Raw genomic sequence first — 19,962 nt, 5'->3', positions numbered from 1 at the left:
GCTAGTTTTTAAAGCATTGTAAACTTCACGGACGTCAATCTTCTCGTGGATCGGACGGTTGGAGTCCTTTCATCTCAATCTAACGGCAGACATTCACGAGGGTACATACTACAGTATAACATCAAACAACGTTAGAAGTCTCTGGCTAGGTAGTGGTGGATTTATCGGGTGCATGATAAACCAAATGCACCGCAACTTGCGCAGCTTGTTTTGATGGAGTAAGAGGCTGCCAAGTACGGGAAGCTTATAGCTACACCGTACAAGCAAGGAGTGATAAAAAAGATTCGATTGAATTGGGAATCATTCGGATCGGACGCAGCTGGCCGATTCAGCTCGATTCTCGGGGGTACCGATCCGATTTTCTGTTCCATAAAATTGAAACGGCTAATTATTGGTTCATTTTCCAGTTTAGGGGTGGAATAGGCTGCGCGGACCAGAACGACTTTTTTTTTTTTAATTTTAATTTTTTTTCATTGAAATTTTTTAAAGAATTCATTTAAACTCTAAAATTATTAGAGATACATCCATATATTTAAAATGTAAATATGTATTTCAAGCATATGCAGCCGGTCACGAGGCACCTCCGATCCCATCCCCAATTCTGAAAACTGAGAAACGGTCGCTCCAATCGATTTTCGGTTGGTCGGGGGAGGGGGAGGAAGAGAGAGAAACCAGAACGGTTGGCAATAGATGACCCCTGGTTCAAGCCACGAGGCTGCTAATATTTCGAAACTTATAGCAGTCCCGTCCAAACTGCCAGCTGGTTTTTGGACTGCCCGTCCTGTTCCAACCCTTTGAATGAATCACAATTTCTATGTGGAATTTTCATGACTTCGTATTCGGATTTCAAGGAGTCGCGATATTCCCTCCTTGAAAGACGACAAAAGTAGAAAGTGCGGAAGTGATGGTGGTGGTGGTCCCGGCGGCCGTACCACTGACCCGACCTTTCTAAGCGCACTCGAAAGAGTCCAAATCCCCATAATTTGCGCGTTTTCTCATCTCATTGCAGATATTAAGCGACGACTTTGGTCTTCCACTAATCTCGTCACTAGTCCTGTCCTTCTCTTCCCCGCTCCTTCCTAATTCCCTAATTGATTAAAACTGGTTCATCTCCTTGTGATGGGAACTTCTTCCGATCGATTCCACTGCGACATGAAGAACATGAAACCCCCACTTCTATTATTCATCTCCATCTCCGTCTCCCTCGCAGCACTTGCGGTCTCGGTCACCGGCGACAACGTCGGCGCCTACCGGCCGACCGACGACATCGCCGTCGACTGCGGCTTCTCCGGCGACTCCACCGCGGACGACAACCGGGCTTGGGTCGGAGACGCCGACGGCAGTTCGAAGTACTCTCCAATTGAGAAGACTCGCTCCTCTGTCAACGCAAGCGCAAACAGCCCGTCTCCCGACGTCCGCAGCTCCGTCCCATACTACACCGCTCGCCTCTCCCGCTCCGAGTTCGCCTACACCTTCCACGTCACCGCGGGGCCCAAATTCGTCCGCCTCCACTTCTTCCCTTCCGATTACCTCGACTTCCGCCGCGCCGATTCTTTCTTCTCGGTCGAGGCCGCCGGCTACACCCTGCTCCGGAACTTCAGGGCTGACCTCTTTGCTGATTACACCAGCTCCGCGAGCTTCTCTAAAGAGTTCTGCTTAACTGTCGGAGACGACCAGATATTGAACATAACGTTCACGCCCACTCCTGGTGATTCAGACAACTATGCTTTCGTGAATGGAATCGAGGTCGTCTCCATGCCCGAAAGCCTCTACTACAACACGGTCATCGACTTAAAAGACGGAATCGAGTTGGCAGGTCAGGAGACGCCATACACCTTCGGTGCCACCGATGCGCTCGAAGCGGTGAAGCGCTTGAACGTCGGAGGACAGTCTCACGGTCCAGCCGATGACACGGGAATGTACAGGACCTGGGACGCAGATGACGTCTATGTGACTTCTTCGTACATCGGAGTTTTACCAGTTAACACGACTATCCAACTCAGTTACAGTGACCAAGTGCCGAATTACACGGCTCCGGACAGCGTGTACATGACGGCGAGGACTATGGGAATGAACAGGAGCATCAATCTGAGATACAACCTCACGTGGTCCGTCGAGGTGGACGCAAAGTTCTACTACTTGGTCCGGTTGCACTTCTGCGAGTTCCAGATAGAGGTAAATAAGCGCTTAGATAGGGCTTTCAAGATCTTCATAAATTCGCAACTGGTCGAGAATCACGCAGATGTCATTAGCTGGAGCGGGAAGGGCATGCCCGTCTATAGAGATTATGCAGTATACATGGACGGCGGCCACAAAAAAACAACCAACCTCTCGGTCGCGCTGGGGGCGCTTCCGGTAGGTGATACCGTTTATTCTGATGCCATCTTGAATGGCCTCGAGATATTCAAGATCAACAATCCAGGTGGGAATCTCGCTGGATTGAACCCAGATCTAGTCCCAGATAATCAGCCGGCGCTTCCGCCGGCGAGCAAAGCGTCGTCGTCCAACCACGGCAAGACGGCGAAGATCGTCATCATCGCCGGTGTAGCTTCGGGCTTCGCCGTGCTCTCTCTCCTGGCTTTCTTCCTTTACCGGCGACGTAACGGAGCCAAGGATTCGGCCTCGAGCGACGGCACCTCATGGTGGGGCCCGGTCTCCTACGCGACGACCAAGTCGACGAAGACCCAGGGGTCGTCCCTGCCGTCGGACCTGTGCCGCCACTTCTCGCTGGCCGAGATCAAAGCGGCCACGAACGACTTCGATGAGGTGTTTATCATTGGCGTGGGCGGGTTCGGCAACGTGTACAAGGGCTACGTCGACGGCGGGGCCACCCAAGTGGCGATCAAACGCCTGAACCCGCGGTCGCAGCAGGGCCTCCACGAGTTCATGACCGAGATCGAGATGCTCTCGCAGCTCCGGCACCTCCACCTGGTCTCCCTGATCGGGTTCTGCAACGACGCGGGAGAGATGATTCTGGTCTACGACTACATGCCGCGCGGGACCCTCCGCGACCATCTCTACAACACAGACAATCCTCCACTGCCCTGGAAGCAGCGGCTCGAGATCTGCACGGGCGCTGCCCGTGGGCTGCACTACCTCCACACCGGTGCCAAGCACACCATCATACACCGCGACATGAAGACCACCAACATCCTGCTCGACGAGAAGTGGGTGGCAAAGGTTTCCGACTTCGGGCTCTCGAAGGTCGGGCCCACGTCTGTGTCCAAAGCCCACGTCAGCACGGTCGTGAAGGGCACCTTCGGGTACATGGACCCGGAGTACTACAGGCGCCAGCAGCTGACTGACAAGTCCGACGTGTACTCCTTCGGGGTGGTGCTGTTCGAGGTGCTGTGCGCGAGGCCGGCGGTGAACCGGACGGCCCAGAAGAAGCAGATCAGCCTGGCCGCCTGGGCCCAGAGCTGCTGCAAGAGCGGGGCGGTCGACAAGATGGTGGACCCGCACCTGAAGGGGGCGATCGCCCCCGAGTGCCTCAATAAGTTCTGCGAGATCGCCATGAGCTGTTTGCAAGACGAGGGAACCAAGCGGCCCTCCATGAACGACGTTGTGTGGGGCATCGAGTTCGCCCTGCAACTACAGGTGAGCTCGGAGAAGGAGGTGATAACAGATGATCTGGGTGCCTCCGTGCACGACGGCGACGACAGCGACGATGACGAGGCTCCGATTGGAGGTCACCGGATGGACCGCAGCGATGAGCTGTTCAGCGCTAGCCATAGTGGAAGTGGGAAGAGCAGAGGAGGGGCCGCCGTGACAACGACCAGCAGTGATGATGTTTATGACGAGAGCACGACTAGTTATGATTCGGACAAGTTGCTGTCTAGGGCCGTCTTCTCGGAGATTATGAATCCCAAAGCTCGTTGAGAGAAGGGCATTCAAGTTCAACTGTTGCCTACTTTTTCCCTTGAAGTTGGTCATATGGCATGGTTTCGCTAAAAAAATCTAGTCATCAAGGAATGTAACTTAAATTTTGATGAAAGTTAGATAAAGTCCCGTAGTTTCGGGTGATGAATGAGGAATATCAAGTGATTTCCAGTGTTGTTGTCCTGTAATCACGTTAGATAAAAAAGGTGTTTTTTTTTTCTCTCTCTCTCAAGGGTGTGCAAGTAAGAACGGAAATTTTTTTACTCTCTTATTCTTCTGAGTATCATGACCAAAATAAAAGAGAGTTCAGAAAATTAATTTCACAATATTGTTAGCACAATTAAAGTGGTGATTCTAGCGAGTTCGTTCTTCCGATCGACGTTGTGATTAGTGGTGTGTCTAAACTAGATGTCCGACTCTTGTGAGGCTCGAATCGAAGAACATCCGAATCATTTCGTTTCAATCATGCTTCGAGAGGTAATTCATTTAATTTCCTTCATTAAATATGATTTTTGATTGAAACGCACGAACTACGTCTCTGAAACGTACGAACTATGTCTCTGAAGATACATGTATGGGTTTTTAGTTTCGTTGCATTTATTTTTTATTTTTTATTTTTGTCTATGCATGTTATGTGTCTCCCAACCGAATGTGCTTATAATGTGAACCAAATAGGATAGGGAGAATGCTACACAGTAATATCAATCATTAATCATTGTCAGGGATAACAAATTGAAAAACGACATCGCTTTTATTCTCTCCCTTTTGCAACAAGTCCTCCACGTATCTTGAATATTTTTTTCCTTCTCCTTATTTTTTTGGCAAGTGCAGCAGATAAAGGGGCCGTGCCCGTGCGGGCTTGCACTCGGAAGTGCAAATGAATTTATGGCTCATCTCACTTGTGGTCTGACATGAGTTCAATTCACAAACGGGAATTAATTTAAATAGGATGCCAAGTTATTTAATGTTGATATTTTTGCTTAGGGTTCAGGTTTGATCCCTAATTTCTATTGCTAAAAAACCAAATAGGATAGTTAAAATTTAGATATCAATAATTGAGAAGTTTATCTAGGAGATTTTTTATTTTATTTTGTTTTATTTCCATTCACGCCTTTTGAAAAGAGTCATTAAATTAAGTTCTCTTTTAAGTGAAGGAAGTATGACGGCCTTACCAATAGTGGAGATCCAATTGGGAGATGTTTAGGCTTATAATTCCAATTATGCAACTTCCAATTACATGTTTGAGGACAATCAATAACTGATGTGGGGGAAAAGGGCTAAAACAGCATCTTTTGGCCCTTTTGTTACCCCAATTTGACTTGAAAATGAAACCCTAATCCTTGAGTTTTCTAATTGTACCGACTCAAAACTTTGACGAAACGTCTTCCAATTGTATTGACCTGGTTCCCCAATCTTCTTTTTCTCCGATCATGCTTCCGAGAAAAGACTCAAGGATTAGGGTTTCATTTTCAAGTCAAATTGGGGGTAACAAAAGGGCCAAATGATGCTGCTTTAGCCCTTTTTCGCCACATCGTTCAAAGTCTGTCCACATTGCACCAGAGTTCTTCGGAAAAAAAAATCCACATTAAACTCGAAAATTAATTCCAAAGGCCACGCAGGGCAAATCATTAAAATAGGCACTTAAATGATCGATTTTTCACTAATATAGTACTCAAGTGATTGCTCAAAAAGTTTTGACACTTTTATTATCATTTTCACAATTTTTTTACCATGGTCTGACTACATTTGCCAAAATTTAACCTCGTCAAAGATTCGATCAAATAGCGCAATGGGGTCATGTATTGTGAGAGCTTTCCAATAACCACTTGAATGGTCAGAATAATAGTTGTTTTGATGGACTAGTACAATGGGGTCATAGCAAGTACCGTCCAAACGCCAGCTGGTTTTTTGGACTCCCGTTCCCACCCATAGAATCGATGAAACTGGAAAGGCTGGCTACCACCAGTCAATTTCTATGTGGAATTTACGTGACTTCGGACTTGGATCCAGTCGCAATACTCGCTCCTTGAAAGATGACGAATAGAAAACGGAAGGACATAACCAAGAAAACACAAGGAAAGTGGTAAGGGAGAGGTGTGCTGGCTTATTAGTTCAAAACCGAATTGGGGAAAACTGAACTAAACTGCTAATCGAATCAAACTGAACTGAAAATTTCATGCACTTCGGTTCGGTTCAATTTTCAGTTCAGGTAATTTAAATAACTATCCTTTTTTCTTCGATTTGGTTATTTTTGTTCGGTTTGGTTCGATTAATCAAATCGCATTGAAAATCTCCAAAACAACCATTCTTTTTTTATTTTCCTTTTTTCTTTCCTCTTTTTTTTGGGGGCAAAGGGCCGTCGGAGCTGTCAACCACCGGCCGAGGGGCGGCAACCCTTGGGCGAGGGTTGTAAAGCCTTCGTTGGCCGTGGGCAACGGGTCTTGATGATGCTAGATTTGGCGTTGGCGAGGGTGGGTGAGGGCCGTGACTTGCCGAGGGTTGCCAGCCCTCGCTAGCCCTTAACCAAGGGCCGGCGACTCTGCCGGCTTTGAATAAAAAAAAAGACAAAAGAAAAGAAAAGAAAAGAAAAGAAAAAAGAAAAAGAAAGAGAAAAATAAAAAACCAAACTGAATTATTATGGTGTTAGTTTGAATTGAATCGAATCTTGTCCTAAACAGAATATGAACCGAATTGAATTCGCCCGAAAATCAAACTAAATCAATTCGAAGTAAACCATTGACATCCCTACTTTGTACGCCATGAAATTTTCCACAAAAAAAGAGGACCGAAAGAGTACGAGTCCCATTGGCTGCTTTTTTATGGTAGGGAAAGGCTCTACTAATTGCCTATATTTTAGCTACGGCTTTAGTCTTTCGTTAAATTCGAAGAAAATTATTCATTCAATTGTATACTTATTATACGGATTTCATGATGGTCATAAAATTTCAATTTTGCTTATATAATCTCAAACCTTTTCGTGAAATTTCGGTATAACCCTTTCGGCCAACTTTCGTCCGGAAATGCCGACATGACGGTTCGATCATTGCCAGCTACCCTATGTAGCACGGCCAGAGATCCGGCATGGACAAGTTTTGTGTATTTTCAATATTTATGCAGTCATATTTTTTTTTCGGCTTCACTTTATTTTTTTAATTCCTACCTTTTTTAGTGCTACTGTTCATGTTCCTCCATGGGTGTTAATCCAATGCCCCTCCCATGGCCGCAGCGTCTGCAAGAGGCAATTCGCTGTGCCACTGTCGCTCGGAAATTTTCCGTTCTTCATCTTCGTTTTCGGTAAGAATGGAGGATTGGATTTGACGACACTAGGAATAGACAATCATTGATGTTGTAATGGTTGGCTTTTGATTAATCAATATTAACTAGTACAAAAAAGAAAGAGAAGCGGGGCTCCCTTTATAAATTAAAGGGGCTCATGTCCAAGGAAAGGCAGATAGAGAAGAAAAGAGAAAAAGAGAGAAAGAAAGAAAGGAGAAAAATGAGAAACGGAAAGGAAAAGAAAAAGGGATACACTACACGTTATGGAGGCCGCATCAAGCCAAGTTAACTTATGAATTCTGTGCTGATGGGTTAAATACAGGAGTTGTTAAGCCGAGAAAATATGGGAGATTGGCAGTTTAGAGTATCGTGGAGCTGTAGGATTTTACAAAACTCGATTTCAGCTTATGATTTGCGCAAAATGAATATTCATGCTTACGTGCGCGTGCTGAAATAATAGTGAATTTCCTATTTTAGCGACGATTTTGGCCCGTTTCGGCTATCTTTAGAGTCGGGGAAGCGTAGGATATTTAATTATCTCAAAAGGGCTTTTGTTTGACAAAAGATTTGCTGAAATTGGGATTCGATAGAGAGAGTTGTGGCGCGAACTAGGCCGACGCGTGAGCTTCGCGTAGTGGAGAGCAGTGAATGTTCGCTATGGCGAGCCTTTCGTTGTTGCGTAGGAGTCAAGTGGTTGAATAAGTGTGGCTTGTTGAGTTGTTAGTTGAATTAGTGTTTTACTTGGTTTTCTCTCGTCTAATTGATATGATTACAAGATTGTTGGCTCAAATAGCTAAATTGTTTGCTCTTGGGCATTCCTAGATCAAGTGGTGCCGATCTCTTCTTTTGTTTTGTAAAACCCATGTCTTAAAGTATTAGTGATTATATATATAAAAAACTAAGAAGAACAATTTTTAGCTAAGATTGAGTGTTTATTACTGAGATGGTTTTATTAACCTTTCTTGAAATGTTATGTGTATTACTTTATGTAACTTCTGAAAAGGACTTGATAATACTTTAGGAAATGGGATTTTGAACGATGAACTAAGTCGAGAAAAATGATATATTTTGGTTTGTGAAATCGATTTGTGGTATAAGTTGTTTGGCTTTTAATTTATTTTAAGTATTTTCGGTGTTGAGAGATAAGTATTTTTGGAAAGAAAAATGACATTTTTGAAATATGCTTGAACAAGATTAGGCTCGTCAAAAGGGGGGTTGGGTGAAACAATTTGTTCAACTCAAATTGATCTATTTAACCCGTTTTGACCCGTTTATTTGCCAAGCAAATTTCTTGACAAGGAGCATACCCGTCTTATGATTTATTTTTAGATTTTTTAAAAGTATTTCATATAACTGCAAAATTAAATATTATAATATACTAATTAAATATGGACAAATTTGAACCATTTGCTTGAGGAGGTAACCCTAGCCGGCCTCCGGCTCTATTCATTGAAGCCCCTCTGTTGCTTTCCTTGTCTCTTTCGCACGCAAACCGACCAAACACTCTGGTCCTGTTTGGTTCAAGATTGGGAATGAGCATTGAGGCTTTAAAGTCCCTTGACCAAATGCAAATGGTGTTTGGTTCATTTTTTGGCTCACTTTGTGGAGATGCAATTGCATCTCAAATGCTTTCTAAAGTCCTTTAGCCAAAAATACCTACTTTCGGCTAAAGGATTTCTGTGAAATGCAACTAATTTTTTTTCTTTTAAATTTGTCACCTTAGCTTGTCGCCGCCGCCATCTCGTCGCCGCCGCCGACCACCGCAGATCGTCGTCCATTGCCGCCGATCGCCGATGACCGCCGACCGCCGCCGACAATCTCCACCCGCCAACCACCGCCACCCGTCGCCTATCACCATCGCCCGCCAATTGCCGCCGCCGCCACCGCCCGCCCTCCACCGAATGCCGCCGCTCGCTAACCGTCGCCCGCAGCCCACCATCGATTGCCGCAAGTCGTCGCCCGCTGCCACCACCAATCGTCGCCGCCGCCGACCGCAACCTCCCACCAACGCCAACTGCCGCTTTTTTTTCAAAAAGTAAAAATATTTTACAAAGTTCATTTTTCACCAAACAGTATTTATGTCAAAATTATTTTTTAATGTGTTTTTAAAATACACTTTACCAAACACTATTTGAATTTTGAAAAAGGCCATTAACCCAAAGATATTTGTATTTTCTTAAAGTCCCTCGTCAAATGCTGAACCAAGCAAGCCCCCTCTCCCTCTCCCCCTCTCTCTCTCTCTCTCTCTCTCTCTCTCTCTCTCTCAGTCGATACTGAGAAGATGGATTCGAATTCGAAGGGGATCCTGATGAAGGATGGCAACGAGGATAAGGAGGATCCTCCTGTGGCTTCCAAGCGGGAGGGGATCTTGAAGGCGCACAAGGAGGAGGATCCTCCTGGGGCTTCCAAGCGGGAGGAGATCTTAAAGGTTCGTAAGGAGGAGGATCCTAGGGCTTTTCGTGGGTACCTCGTAGACGGTAGGGAGATCTATGCTTGTTGTCAATCTTCGGTCGAGGAAAATTTGTGCGGAATTGCTTTCTTGTTCGCATGATTTCCTGTTCCGTGTATATATTGGTTGAGATTCCGTTGTCTGGTATGATGAATAGGATCAATTCGGGACTGTTTTTGCATGGTCTCGAAGGCTAAATCGTCTCTGCCTTTTAGGGTTATAGTAACGCGTGATTCTTTCTGGGTTTTCACGGTGCTGTGTGTAAACTCGAGTTGATTGCTACAAGTTTTGTGATGCTCGGATGTTTCTGGGTCTGAAAAAAGGAGAGATAACTGATGGGTGCTCTGCAAACGCATAGATGTCGTCTTGCCAGTTGTAGAATGACAGAATGATCTTTAACTATGAGCTAGCGGTTGGTTTTCAGTCCCTGATGCTCTTGCACTGCTGTACTTTTATTTTCCTCTGGGATTGCAAGATAATATCTGGCATTTGCTAATGTGCAGAAACAACGGTAAAGCTGGAATGCTGTTCACGTTGCGAACCTTACCACGGGATGTGCCTGCGTTGTTGGGCTCCCCTTCCTGTGGAATATGGAGCAACACCTGATTTTCTGTCGTGGGTATGACATCTTTTGAACCTTATGCTAATTAGAGATTTTGAGCGATGTTTTGCTTGTAGTAGTTGTTCCTTCTCTTCGAGGAAATTAATGATGACCAGCCCATGGCTTAATTGCACTCCCTTCCGGTAATAGGACTTTTAAAGCTCGTTAATCTCTTAGATGCATTGCTTTTGCTTTGTAAGTTTAGCTAAAGACACAGAGAAAATAAGAACAAAGGTTATTTGAGAAAGAATGCAATCATTTTCGTGAAACAGCCTCCTAATAGATAAATGTATGTGCAAAGACAGCTGTGTAATACTTTTCTTAGTGATTAACTTTTCTTTGAAAACTCTCTAGATATGTTAGAAGCCTTGTGTCGACAGTGGCAATTAAGAAAAAGTTTACATTACACCGATGAAAGCATTCGACTTGTCGTCGTTGATTCTGTTGCCCTAGCACACCATCATCGACGTTTCATGTTTGTGTTTGTCACCTTATTGATTTCCCATATCCTTGAGTTACTTCTCGTCCTTATACTTGACTTTTAACTATTTTTTTTGCATAAAGTCAATATGTGCTTAGCTCTAAATTGACATCGATCAGTGATATAGCTGTGCATTAACTTCATTGGCAGTTTGCGCCTCTCTTTTAGGCATCTAAGGCCTTTATTTGTGTCTCTTGCCCTTCTCTGTCGGTTCTTAGGCTATATTACTTTCCTTGAGTGCTTCTCAAACAAAAAGTATTGAGTTTGCCGAAGCTTCTGCATTTCTTTCTGTGTCTGACTGAAGTTCTCTTTTCAGGAAATACCTCCAACCGAATATAACTGAGGATTGGCAGTCAGCAATTGCTCGATTTTCCATCTTTAGTGGTGATTCTTTTCCATCAAAAGGATTCAAAGAAACATATCTGTGTGAGAATAGCAAGAGTCCAGAACCTCTGAAGTTAGCTCGGGGTGACTGTTACCTTCTTCTTTTCTCGCGAGAGGAAATGTCTGGCTTTTGGTTCGTCATATATGCGTAGCTTTTAACATTTTTAGCTAGCTGGATATGATGTATTAAGAGCTTTGTACATGCCGGGTTTAAGGTCTTTCAACGAAAAATCTGCTTAGTTACAAAAATCTTTGCTCGATCCTTTTACCATGGGCCCAGTACGTAAAACAAGATAAAATGAGTCATGAGTCTATGGCACCAACATAAAATGAGAACTCCACGGTCCACACCGTTTTAAACCCAAAGGAAAGGGCATACCTTGCCGAGTCTACTTGTTCTCCCGTTCCTCTTGGAAGTAATAAACAAACAATCTTCTAACCATGCCTTGAATTTTCTGCTTCTGAAACATGACTTTCGCTTAAAAAAATGCCAACGCAAATGTCATTTATCAAAGCCAAAAACTAATTGAGGACCCCAAGTTGAACACTCACGTTTTAATTAGGATCCTAAAGTATCAATCAAAAGAAAAAAAAAATCAATAAAGCATGAAACATGGGATGGTGACTTGTCATAAATATGTTCTTCAATTTCTTTGGAACCGAAGTATTCTCTGTTCTGGTCAAGAAACTTAGCCATTTCCTGAGCGTACGATCGATCACCCATTGTGTGATACACATCTCAAACATTTCACTAGAAGAATGTCGTCTCAAAGGGTCTCACCTTTTGGTCATTGTATGCATATGCTCCAGCTCAAAGAGGTTGTTTTTAGAGTCGTCTGCTCGTTCCATGATGCCTAAATCCGACAGATACAAGAACCAAGACTTAGAAATAAGCCACAACAACCGCAAGCTGCATCCTGTATGTGTCTTCACGGATTACATTTTGAAGAATGTCCGAGGAAATTGATGTAATATTATTTTTAGATTTGCGGTTTTAAAAGATTGGGAAAAACATTCTCTTCCTATGCGTTGTTTCCTCTTGTGTTGCCCAATCAAAAAAGAATATTTTGTTGTATTTTTTCAACTATGTCTCTAGTTATACCCTTAAACAAGCTCGTCTCACTCTCTCTCTCTCTCTTTTTTTCCCTCATTTAGGCATGTATTGAACTAAGTTCATATTCCACTTCAAGGTAGAGAGTCATGTTGAGACTAAAGATTTTCAATAGTGTTTATCGGGAAGATATATCCTCGAGATCATCAACCGCTCAAATTTCTTAAATTTGGCTACAATAAAGCTTTTTTCTCAAGTGAAATGGATGAAAATCTTTTGAATACTCGATTGATTTGAATTAGGTGTTGCACACTCTTAGACATGGTCCAACGAATGCATAATATAGGCTCATCTTTTTGACCCAAGAAACCAAATATTCTTACGATATGATCAGTCTTTTTTTTTCAGATTTAATTGGCCATATATACTGGAACTTGAGAGTAAAAAAAAAAAAAAAACCTGGTGCTAGTATTTGGTGTAACTTGCTGGCATTTGTGGATGTGGAGGAACCAAAAGGTAATCCTAGACCAGCTTCTCTTTCTCCGATGGACCCGTGAATCTGATCTTAGGATATGTTAAGGATATTCTTGCTGCTAGGATAGTGGAAACGAGATTTTGTCCGCACAGAGAAATTAGATAAGTTTGTGGGTTGGACCTTCTCGTTTTGGTTGGGTCAAACTCAATTCCGACAGGAACTCTAAAGGCAACTTGGTCCAGCCCAAGTGGATTTATTCGTGATGATTAAGGCAATTGGCTTGCTAAATTCGTGCAAATAACTTGAGGTAAATTTGTCATAGGTGTATTAGTTTAGGGATTTTTGTTGTAAAAAAAAAATGATTGGGATGAATTTGTCACAACATACCAGTTTGGAGTTTTTCTCGGTAGTAACTCTTTTTTTTTAATTCCAATGGCTTACAAAAAGTTTACGATGTGCCCTTATTTAATTACGATAATTGACTAAGTGTTACGACATCGCGTCGTGACTAAGTGCAAAACATCATCGGTTTGGAAGGTTGTTGTAAAAGAGAAGAAATTGTCGTAAATTTAGAATTTCTTTAATTACAATGATTGAGAAAGAGTTACGACGTCTCAACAAGAGAAAAACATCCTAGAATAGGATTTTTTTTTCAATTACCACTATTTCACTTACGACAAAACGTCATAATTTTGTAGATATTCTTTTTATTTACAACGCTTTGTGAAGGTTTTTATTTTTTTTCATCAGACAACGCTTTGTGAAGGTAGCCATGAACGGAATGTTGCAATTCTTAAACTTTTAAAGTTACGACAGTTTTCAAAGATTTGGACGTTCCATGACGAAGAAGAACTTAACGTTGCAAATTTAAATCCTTTCAAACTACGACGGCTTATCAAGGTTTGCAACAATCCTTGTAATTAAGAATATAACCCCATAAAGCGTTATTAAATTCGATTTATACTGTGCCATGACGTCAATATTCTAGGGGGTTGGCGCTCCTTTGCTAGTTTTTAAAGCATTGTAAACTTCACGGACGTCAATCTTCTCGTGGATCGGACGTTTGACCTCGTGTGAAATTTGGCGACCTGCGGCAACCGGCTCATTCGACAGTCGGAGTCCTTTCATCTCAATCTAACGGCAGACATTCGCGAGGGTACAAACTACGAGATAATGTCAAACAACCTTAGAAGTCTCCGGCTAGGCGGTGGTGGATTTATCGAGTGCATGATAAACCAAATGCACCGTAACCTGCGCAACTTGTTTTGATGGAGTAAGAGGCTGCCAAGTACGAGAAGCTTATAGCAGTACCGCACATGCAAGGAGTGACAAAAAAGATTCGATCGGATCGGGAATCATTCAAATCGGACCCAACTAGCGGATTCACTCCGGTTCTCGGGGCATCGGTCTAATTCTTGGTTCCATAAAATTGAAACGGCTAATTATAGATTCAGTTTCTAGTTCGGGGATGGAACAGGCTGCACGGACCGAACCGACTTTTTTTTTTGTAATTTTAATTGTTTTTCCTTGAAATTTTTTAAAAAACTCATTTAAACTCTAAAATTATTAGAGATACTTTCATATATTTAAAATATGAATATATGTTTCGAGCATATGTAGCCGATTCGAGGCACCTCCGATCCCATCCCTCAGTTCTAAAACCTGAAAATCGATCCCTTCGATTGATTTCCGATTCCAGGGTTGGGCTCAACCAGCTTGGGATAGATGACCCCTAGTTCAAGCTACGAGACTGCCAAATATTGGAAGCCTATAGCAGTCCCGCCCAACCCTTTGAATGAATCAAACTGCAAAGACTTGCTGCTACTACTACTGCAAATCAATTTCTATGTGGAATTTTCGTGGCTTCGTATTCGGATTTGGGAGGAGTCGCGATATTCCCTCCTTGAAAGATGACAAAAGTAGAAAATGCGGAAGTCATGGCGGTCGTACCACTGCCCGACCTTTCTAAGCAATTAAGCGACGACTTTGGTCTTCCACTAATCTCGTCACTAGTCCTGGCCTTCTCTTCCCCGCTCCTTCCCAATTCCATAATTGATTAAAACTGGTTCATCTCCTTGTGATGTGAACTTCTTCTGATCGATTCCCCTGCGACATGAAGAACATGAAGCCCCCACTTCTATTATTCATCTCCGTCACCGTCTCCCTCGCAGCACTTGGGGTCTCGGTCACCGTCGACAACGTCGGCGCCTACCAGCCGACCAATGACATCGCTGTCAACTGCGGCTTCTCCAGCAACTCCACCGCGGACGACAACCGGACTTGGATCGGAGACGCCGACGGGAGTTCGAACTACTCTCCAATTGAGAAGACTCGCTCCTCTGTCAACGCAAGCGCAAACAGCCCGTCTCCCGCTGTCCGCAGCTCCGTCCCATACTACACCGCTCGCCTCTCTCGCTCCGAGTTCGCCTACACCTTCCACGTCACCGCGGGGCCCAAATTCGTCCGCCTCCACTTCTTCCCTTCCGATTACCTGGACTTCCGCCGCGCCGATTCTTTCTTCTCGGTCGAGGCCCCCGGCTACACCCTGCTCCGCAACTTCAGGGCTAACCTCTTTGCTGATTACACCAGCTCCGCGAGCTTCTCTAAAGAGTTCTGCTTAACTGTCGGAGACGACCAGATATTGAACATAACGTTCACGCCCACTCCTGGTGGTTCAGACAACTATGCTTTCGTGAATGGAATCGAGGTCGTCTCCATGCCTGAAAAGCTCTACTACAACACGGTCATCGACTTAGAAGAGGGAATCAAGTTGGCAGGTCAGGAGGCGCCATACACCTTCAGGGCAGGTCAGGGGGGGCTATACCCTTTCGCTGCCACCGATGCGCTCGAAGCGGTGAAGCGCTTGAACGTCGGAGGACAGTTTATCGGTCCAGCCAGTGATACGGGAATGTACAGGACCTGGGACGCAGATCACGACTACGTAACTTCTTCGTACATCGAAGTTTTACCAGTTAACACGACTATCCAACTCATTTACAGTGACCAAGTGCCGAATTACACGGCTCCGGACAGCGTGTACATGACGGCGAGGACTATGGGAATGAACAGGAGCATCAATCTGAGCTCCAAGCTCACGTGGTCCGTCGAGGTGGACGCAAAGTTCTACTACTTGGTCCGGTTGCACTTCTGCGAGTTCCAGATAGAGGGAAATAACCCCTTAGATAGGCTTTTCGAGATCTTCATAAATTCGCAACTGGTCGAGAATCGCGCGGATGTCATTAGCTGGAGCGGGAAGGGCATGCCCGTCTATAGAGATTATGCAGTATACATGGACGGCGGCGGTGGCCACAAGAAAAGAACCAACCTCTCCGTCACGCTGGAGGCGCTTCCGATAGATGATACTGTTTATTCTGATGCCATCTTGAATGGCCTCGAGATATTCAAGATCAACAATCTAGGTGGGAATCTCGCTGGATTGAACCCAGATCTAGTCCCATATAATCAGCCGGTGCTTCCGCCGGAGAGCAAAGCGTCGTCGTCGAACCACGGCAAGACAGCGAAGATCGCCATCATTGCCAGCGTAGCTTCGAGCTTCGCCGTGCTCTCTCTCCTGGCTTTCTTCCTTTACCGGCGACGAAACGGAGCCAAGGATTCGGCCTTGAGCGACCCCACCTCATGGTGGGGCCCTGTCTCCTACGAGATGACTAAGTCGATGAAGACCCAGGGGTCGTCCCTGCCGTCGGACCTGTGCCGCCACTTCTCGCTGGCCGAGATAAGAGCCGCCACGAACAACTTCGACGAGGTGTTTATCATTGGCGTGGGCGGGTTCGGCAACGTGTACAAGGGCTACGTCGATGGCGGGGCCACCCAAGTGGCGATCAAGCGCTTGAACCCGCGGTCGCAGCAGGGCCTCCACGAGTTCATGACCGAGATCGAGATGCTCTCGCAGCTCCGGCACCTCCACCTGGTCTCCCTGATCGGGTTCTGCAACGATGCGGGAGAGATGATCCTGGTCTACGACTACATGGCACGCGGGACCCTCCGCGACCATCTCTACAACACAGACAATCCTCCACTGCCCTGGAAGCAGCGGCTCGAGATCTGCACGGGCGCCGCCCGTGGGCTGCACTACCTCCACACCGGTGCTAAGCACACCATCATACACCGCGACATGAAGACCACCAACATCCTGCTCAACGAGAAGTGGGTCGCCAAGGTGTCGGACTTCGGGCTCTCGAGGGTCGGGCCCACGTCTGTGTCCAAAGCCCACGTCAGCACGGTCGTGAAGGGCACCTTCGGGTACATGGACCCGGAGTACTACAGGCGCCAGCAGCTGACTAACAAGTCCGACGTTTACTCCTTCGGGGTGGTGCTGTTTGAGGTGTTGTGCGCGAGGCCGGCGGTGAACCGGATGGCCCAGATGGAGCAGATCAGCCTGGCCAACTGGGCCCAGAGCTGTTGCAAGAGCGGGGCCGTCGACAAGATGGTGGACCCGCACCTGAAGGGGGCGATCGCCCATGAGTGCCTCAATAAATTCTGCGAGATCGCCATGAGCTGCTTGCAGGACGAGGGAATCAAGCGGCCCTCCATGAACGACGTTGTGTTGGGCCTCGAGTTCGCCCTGCAGCTACAGGTGAGCTCGGAGAAGGAGGTGATAACAGATGATGTAGGTGACTCTGTGCATGACGGCGATGACAGCGACGATGACGAGGCTCCGATTGGAGGCCACCGGATGGACCGCAGCGATGAGCTGTTCAGTGCTAGCCATAGTGGAAGTGGGAAGAGCAGAGGAAGGCCCGCCGTGACACCGACTAGCAGTTATGATGTTTATGACGAGAGCATGACTAGTTATGATTCGGACAAGCTGCCGTCTGGGGCTGTCTTCTCGGAGATTATGAATCCCAAAGCTCGTTGAGAGAATGGCATTCAAGTTCAACTGTTACATACTTTTTCCTTTGAAGTTGGTTATATGGCATGGTTTCGCTAAAAGAATCTAGTCATCAAGAATGTAACTCAAATTTTGATGAACGTTAGATAAAGTCCCATAGTTTCGGGTGATAAATGAAGAATATCAAGTGATTTCCAGTGTTGTAGTCCTCTAATCACGCTTGAACGAGACCAGTCCACCTTCGAGTGTTCTCCATTCTAGGAGAATTATCGCTCCAAGAATTACCGTTCAACAGACAGAAACGGCAGTCTATCGGCCGAGGGATCTTCCCACTTCGATGAAAGCCCGGTCTCAGTCTTGATTTTTCTTTTTCGGTGGAGAACATAGATATGACATGACAAAAAGGATAATCGAGTTTCAGATATTTTAATTCAGTGGTTTTTCTCATTTAACCAATGCTCGAGGAAGAGTTGCAGATGAGAGAATCCCCTGGAAATCTTAGGGCAACTTTTTACCAAAACTAGATAGACGAATTGAAACTTCAAAAAGATCTTTCTAACAGACAAGGAAAATTGGGCTTATGCGAAACATAATTGTAAACACTACAAAAAAAAAAAAAAAAAAGGTTTTAGCAACGGGTTTTGTCACGAAAATTTGACCAAAATTCGTTGCTAAATTGATTTGCGATGAAAATTAGCGACAGAAAAAAATTCATCGCCAATTCGGTATCGCAAAATTTAGCAACCAAAATATTAAAGTTCGTCGCTAATTTGCGACGAACAATATTCGTTGCAAATTAGCGACAAACTTTACGACGAACATTATTTGTCGCAAATTAGCGACGAAATTTACGATGAATATATTCGTCGCTAATTTGCGATGAACATATTCGTCACAAAGTTCGTCACTAATTTGCAACGAATATTTTCATGCCAATTAGGAGGATTCCATTCATCGGAAATATCATCTCTAATTGCAACGAATTTGTAAATAATTTAGCGATGAATTCTGCGACGACACCTTTAGCGACGGATGTTGCTACAAATGTTATTCAGCGACAAAGTTTCATTAATTATTTAGCGATGAATTTTGCGACGAATATTATATTAAACAATGAGATTTTGTTTTTACCATACGTTTTTAGCGACGAATTTTGCAACAAATATTGTTCAGCAACGACTTTGGCAACAAGTCTTGCGATGAGATTGCACACAACAAAGATATTAAAGCATATTCAAAACGTGAGCGGCTGCGCCATAGCTAGGAGAATCTTTTACATACGATCAAGTGAACGAGAGGTCAAATATGCACCCTTTAACAGTCCAAAAGGCATCAAATGAAAAATGAAATACTAGTAAATACGAGAGGTCAAATATGCACCCTGTTTCAAGAATACATACTAGTAAATACCATGTCAAATGAAAAATGAAATCAAAAGAGACGAACCCCCTAAAAAAAAACACAAACCAATGACTAGCATAAGAAGTTCAATATGAGAAGCAAAAGTACCTACTGAGCAAAACTAATGACTAGCATCAGGAGCTTTAGAATTGGCATTAAAACTATCGAAGCCTCCACTATTTGATCATGTAGGATTTGTTTGATAGGCAGGAATTGGAGCCATTGAGGGGGCGCTACTAGAAGAGGTTGGGATTGGTCCACTCCCAGGAACTATAGGAAGGACGTTGAATACAGGAGGCCTTAACATGCCATTCAGTTGATGGATAGAGGGAGCACCAGGCGGTGGAACCATTGAAGGCATCGTTGAAGGATTATAGCCTACCAAAAGAAGAAAAAGACTATAAAATAAAATTCATGTTTCTCCATTTATAGCCATTTTATACATGGACGAGAAAGAGACATATATGAGTAGATGTAGATGATACAAGCTTACCAAAATGATATCAAACTATTGATGAGAACATATATGGAACTGCTCGCTTGTCAAAAGATCTCCCACATCCAATGCAATGAGTCAAAGCATTATAATAAAATGGTGTGGCATGGAAAACTAAAAAAAGAAAAACAAACTATAAGTCAAACACATATAAGATCATAGGTGCAAATAAGATAAATAGAGCATGTACTGATAATAAGGACTAATATAAGAATCATGGGTGCAAATAAGATAAATAGAGCATGTACTTATAATAATGACTAATGAGTACCCATAACACAATAATTTTAAATCCATTGAGATGAGTCAAATTGGTTTGGGAAAAAAAAACACTAATGAAGAATAATATGATGTCTTTTGCCATGTGATGATTATAATTGACTTGTATGTTAATCAATCGTCCTTCTTGCCTCTTAGGAACTACGAGTATTAATTTACATGTTTACGTAAAATAAAAACAATGAACCTCTATAAGATGGGCATTATTATGAGTATTTCATTCCTTGACAACGGCTGGATCTTAATCCTAATGCAGCTCCTCTACCTACTTGACCAACTGAGCAATTTTCAAGGGAAATGGCACGCGAAAACCTGTTACCTATGTCCTATCCTTTTGCTTG

At 44.3% G+C, this 19,962-nt stretch overlaps 2 protein-coding genes and 1 long non-coding RNA gene across 7 annotated transcripts in view; 2 read left to right on the top strand and 1 right to left on the bottom strand.

Annotated features, from left to right (window-relative positions):
- The first annotated feature begins 1,106 nt into the window (after positions 1-1,106).
- Positions 1,107-17,655, top strand: LOC125316201 (receptor-like protein kinase FERONIA). 4 transcript variants are annotated; one of them, XR_007199508.1, is made up of 2 exons: positions 1,107-3,936; positions 3,970-4,050. XR_007199508.1 is itself a non-coding variant. In XM_048283870.1 (2 exons), the coding sequence occupies exon 1, from the start codon at positions 1,120-1,122 to the stop codon at positions 3,877-3,879; it is 2,760 nt and encodes a 919-aa protein (XP_048139827.1). In that variant the 5' UTR covers positions 1,107-1,119; the 3' UTR covers positions 3,880-3,895; positions 17,634-17,655. The 4 variants fall into 4 exon arrangements, 3 of the variants coding, with proteins under 3 accessions (XP_048139827.1, XP_048139825.1, XP_048139826.1); XM_048283870.1 differs by lacking the exon at positions 3,970-4,050 and adding an exon at positions 17,634-17,655 and having other exon boundaries at positions 1,107-3,895; XM_048283868.1 differs by lacking the exon at positions 3,970-4,050 and adding an exon at positions 17,555-17,579 and having other exon boundaries at positions 1,107-3,928.
- The window catches only part of LOC115732719 (receptor-like protein kinase FERONIA), a 26,380-nt gene continuing 20,992 nt past the window's right edge, over positions 14,575-19,962 (top strand). For both annotated transcript variants that reach the window (XR_007199507.1, XM_048283867.1), the window contains exon 1: positions 14,575-17,488. Coding sequence is in view for 1 of the 2 variants with exons in the window: in XM_048283867.1 (XP_048139824.1) it covers positions 14,710-17,472 (2,763 nt within the window). In the remaining variant the exon portion in view is untranslated. The remainder of the gene's footprint in view (positions 17,489-19,962) is intronic.
- On the bottom strand, positions 18,783-19,140 carry LOC125316211. The gene is made up of 2 exons (XR_007199516.1): positions 18,959-19,140; positions 18,783-18,826 (listed from the first exon to the last, which is right to left on the bottom strand). It is a non-coding gene; the product is annotated as an uncharacterized LOC125316211 (long non-coding RNA).

Source organism: Rhodamnia argentea, chromosome 8 (genome assembly GCF_020921035.1).
Source record: "Rhodamnia argentea isolate NSW1041297 chromosome 8, ASM2092103v1, whole genome shotgun sequence".
Taxonomy (NCBI): Eukaryota; Viridiplantae; Streptophyta; class Magnoliopsida; order Myrtales; family Myrtaceae; genus Rhodamnia; species Rhodamnia argentea.
Note: the sequence above shows the minus strand (reverse complement) of the source record. Positions and strands in the feature narration are given on the sequence as shown.

Excerpts from the sequence above, each read along its gene's own strand:
- LOC125316201 (XM_048283870.1), top strand. The coding sequence starts at position 1,120 with ATGGGAACTTCTTCCGATCGATTCCACTGCGACATGAAGAACATGAAA.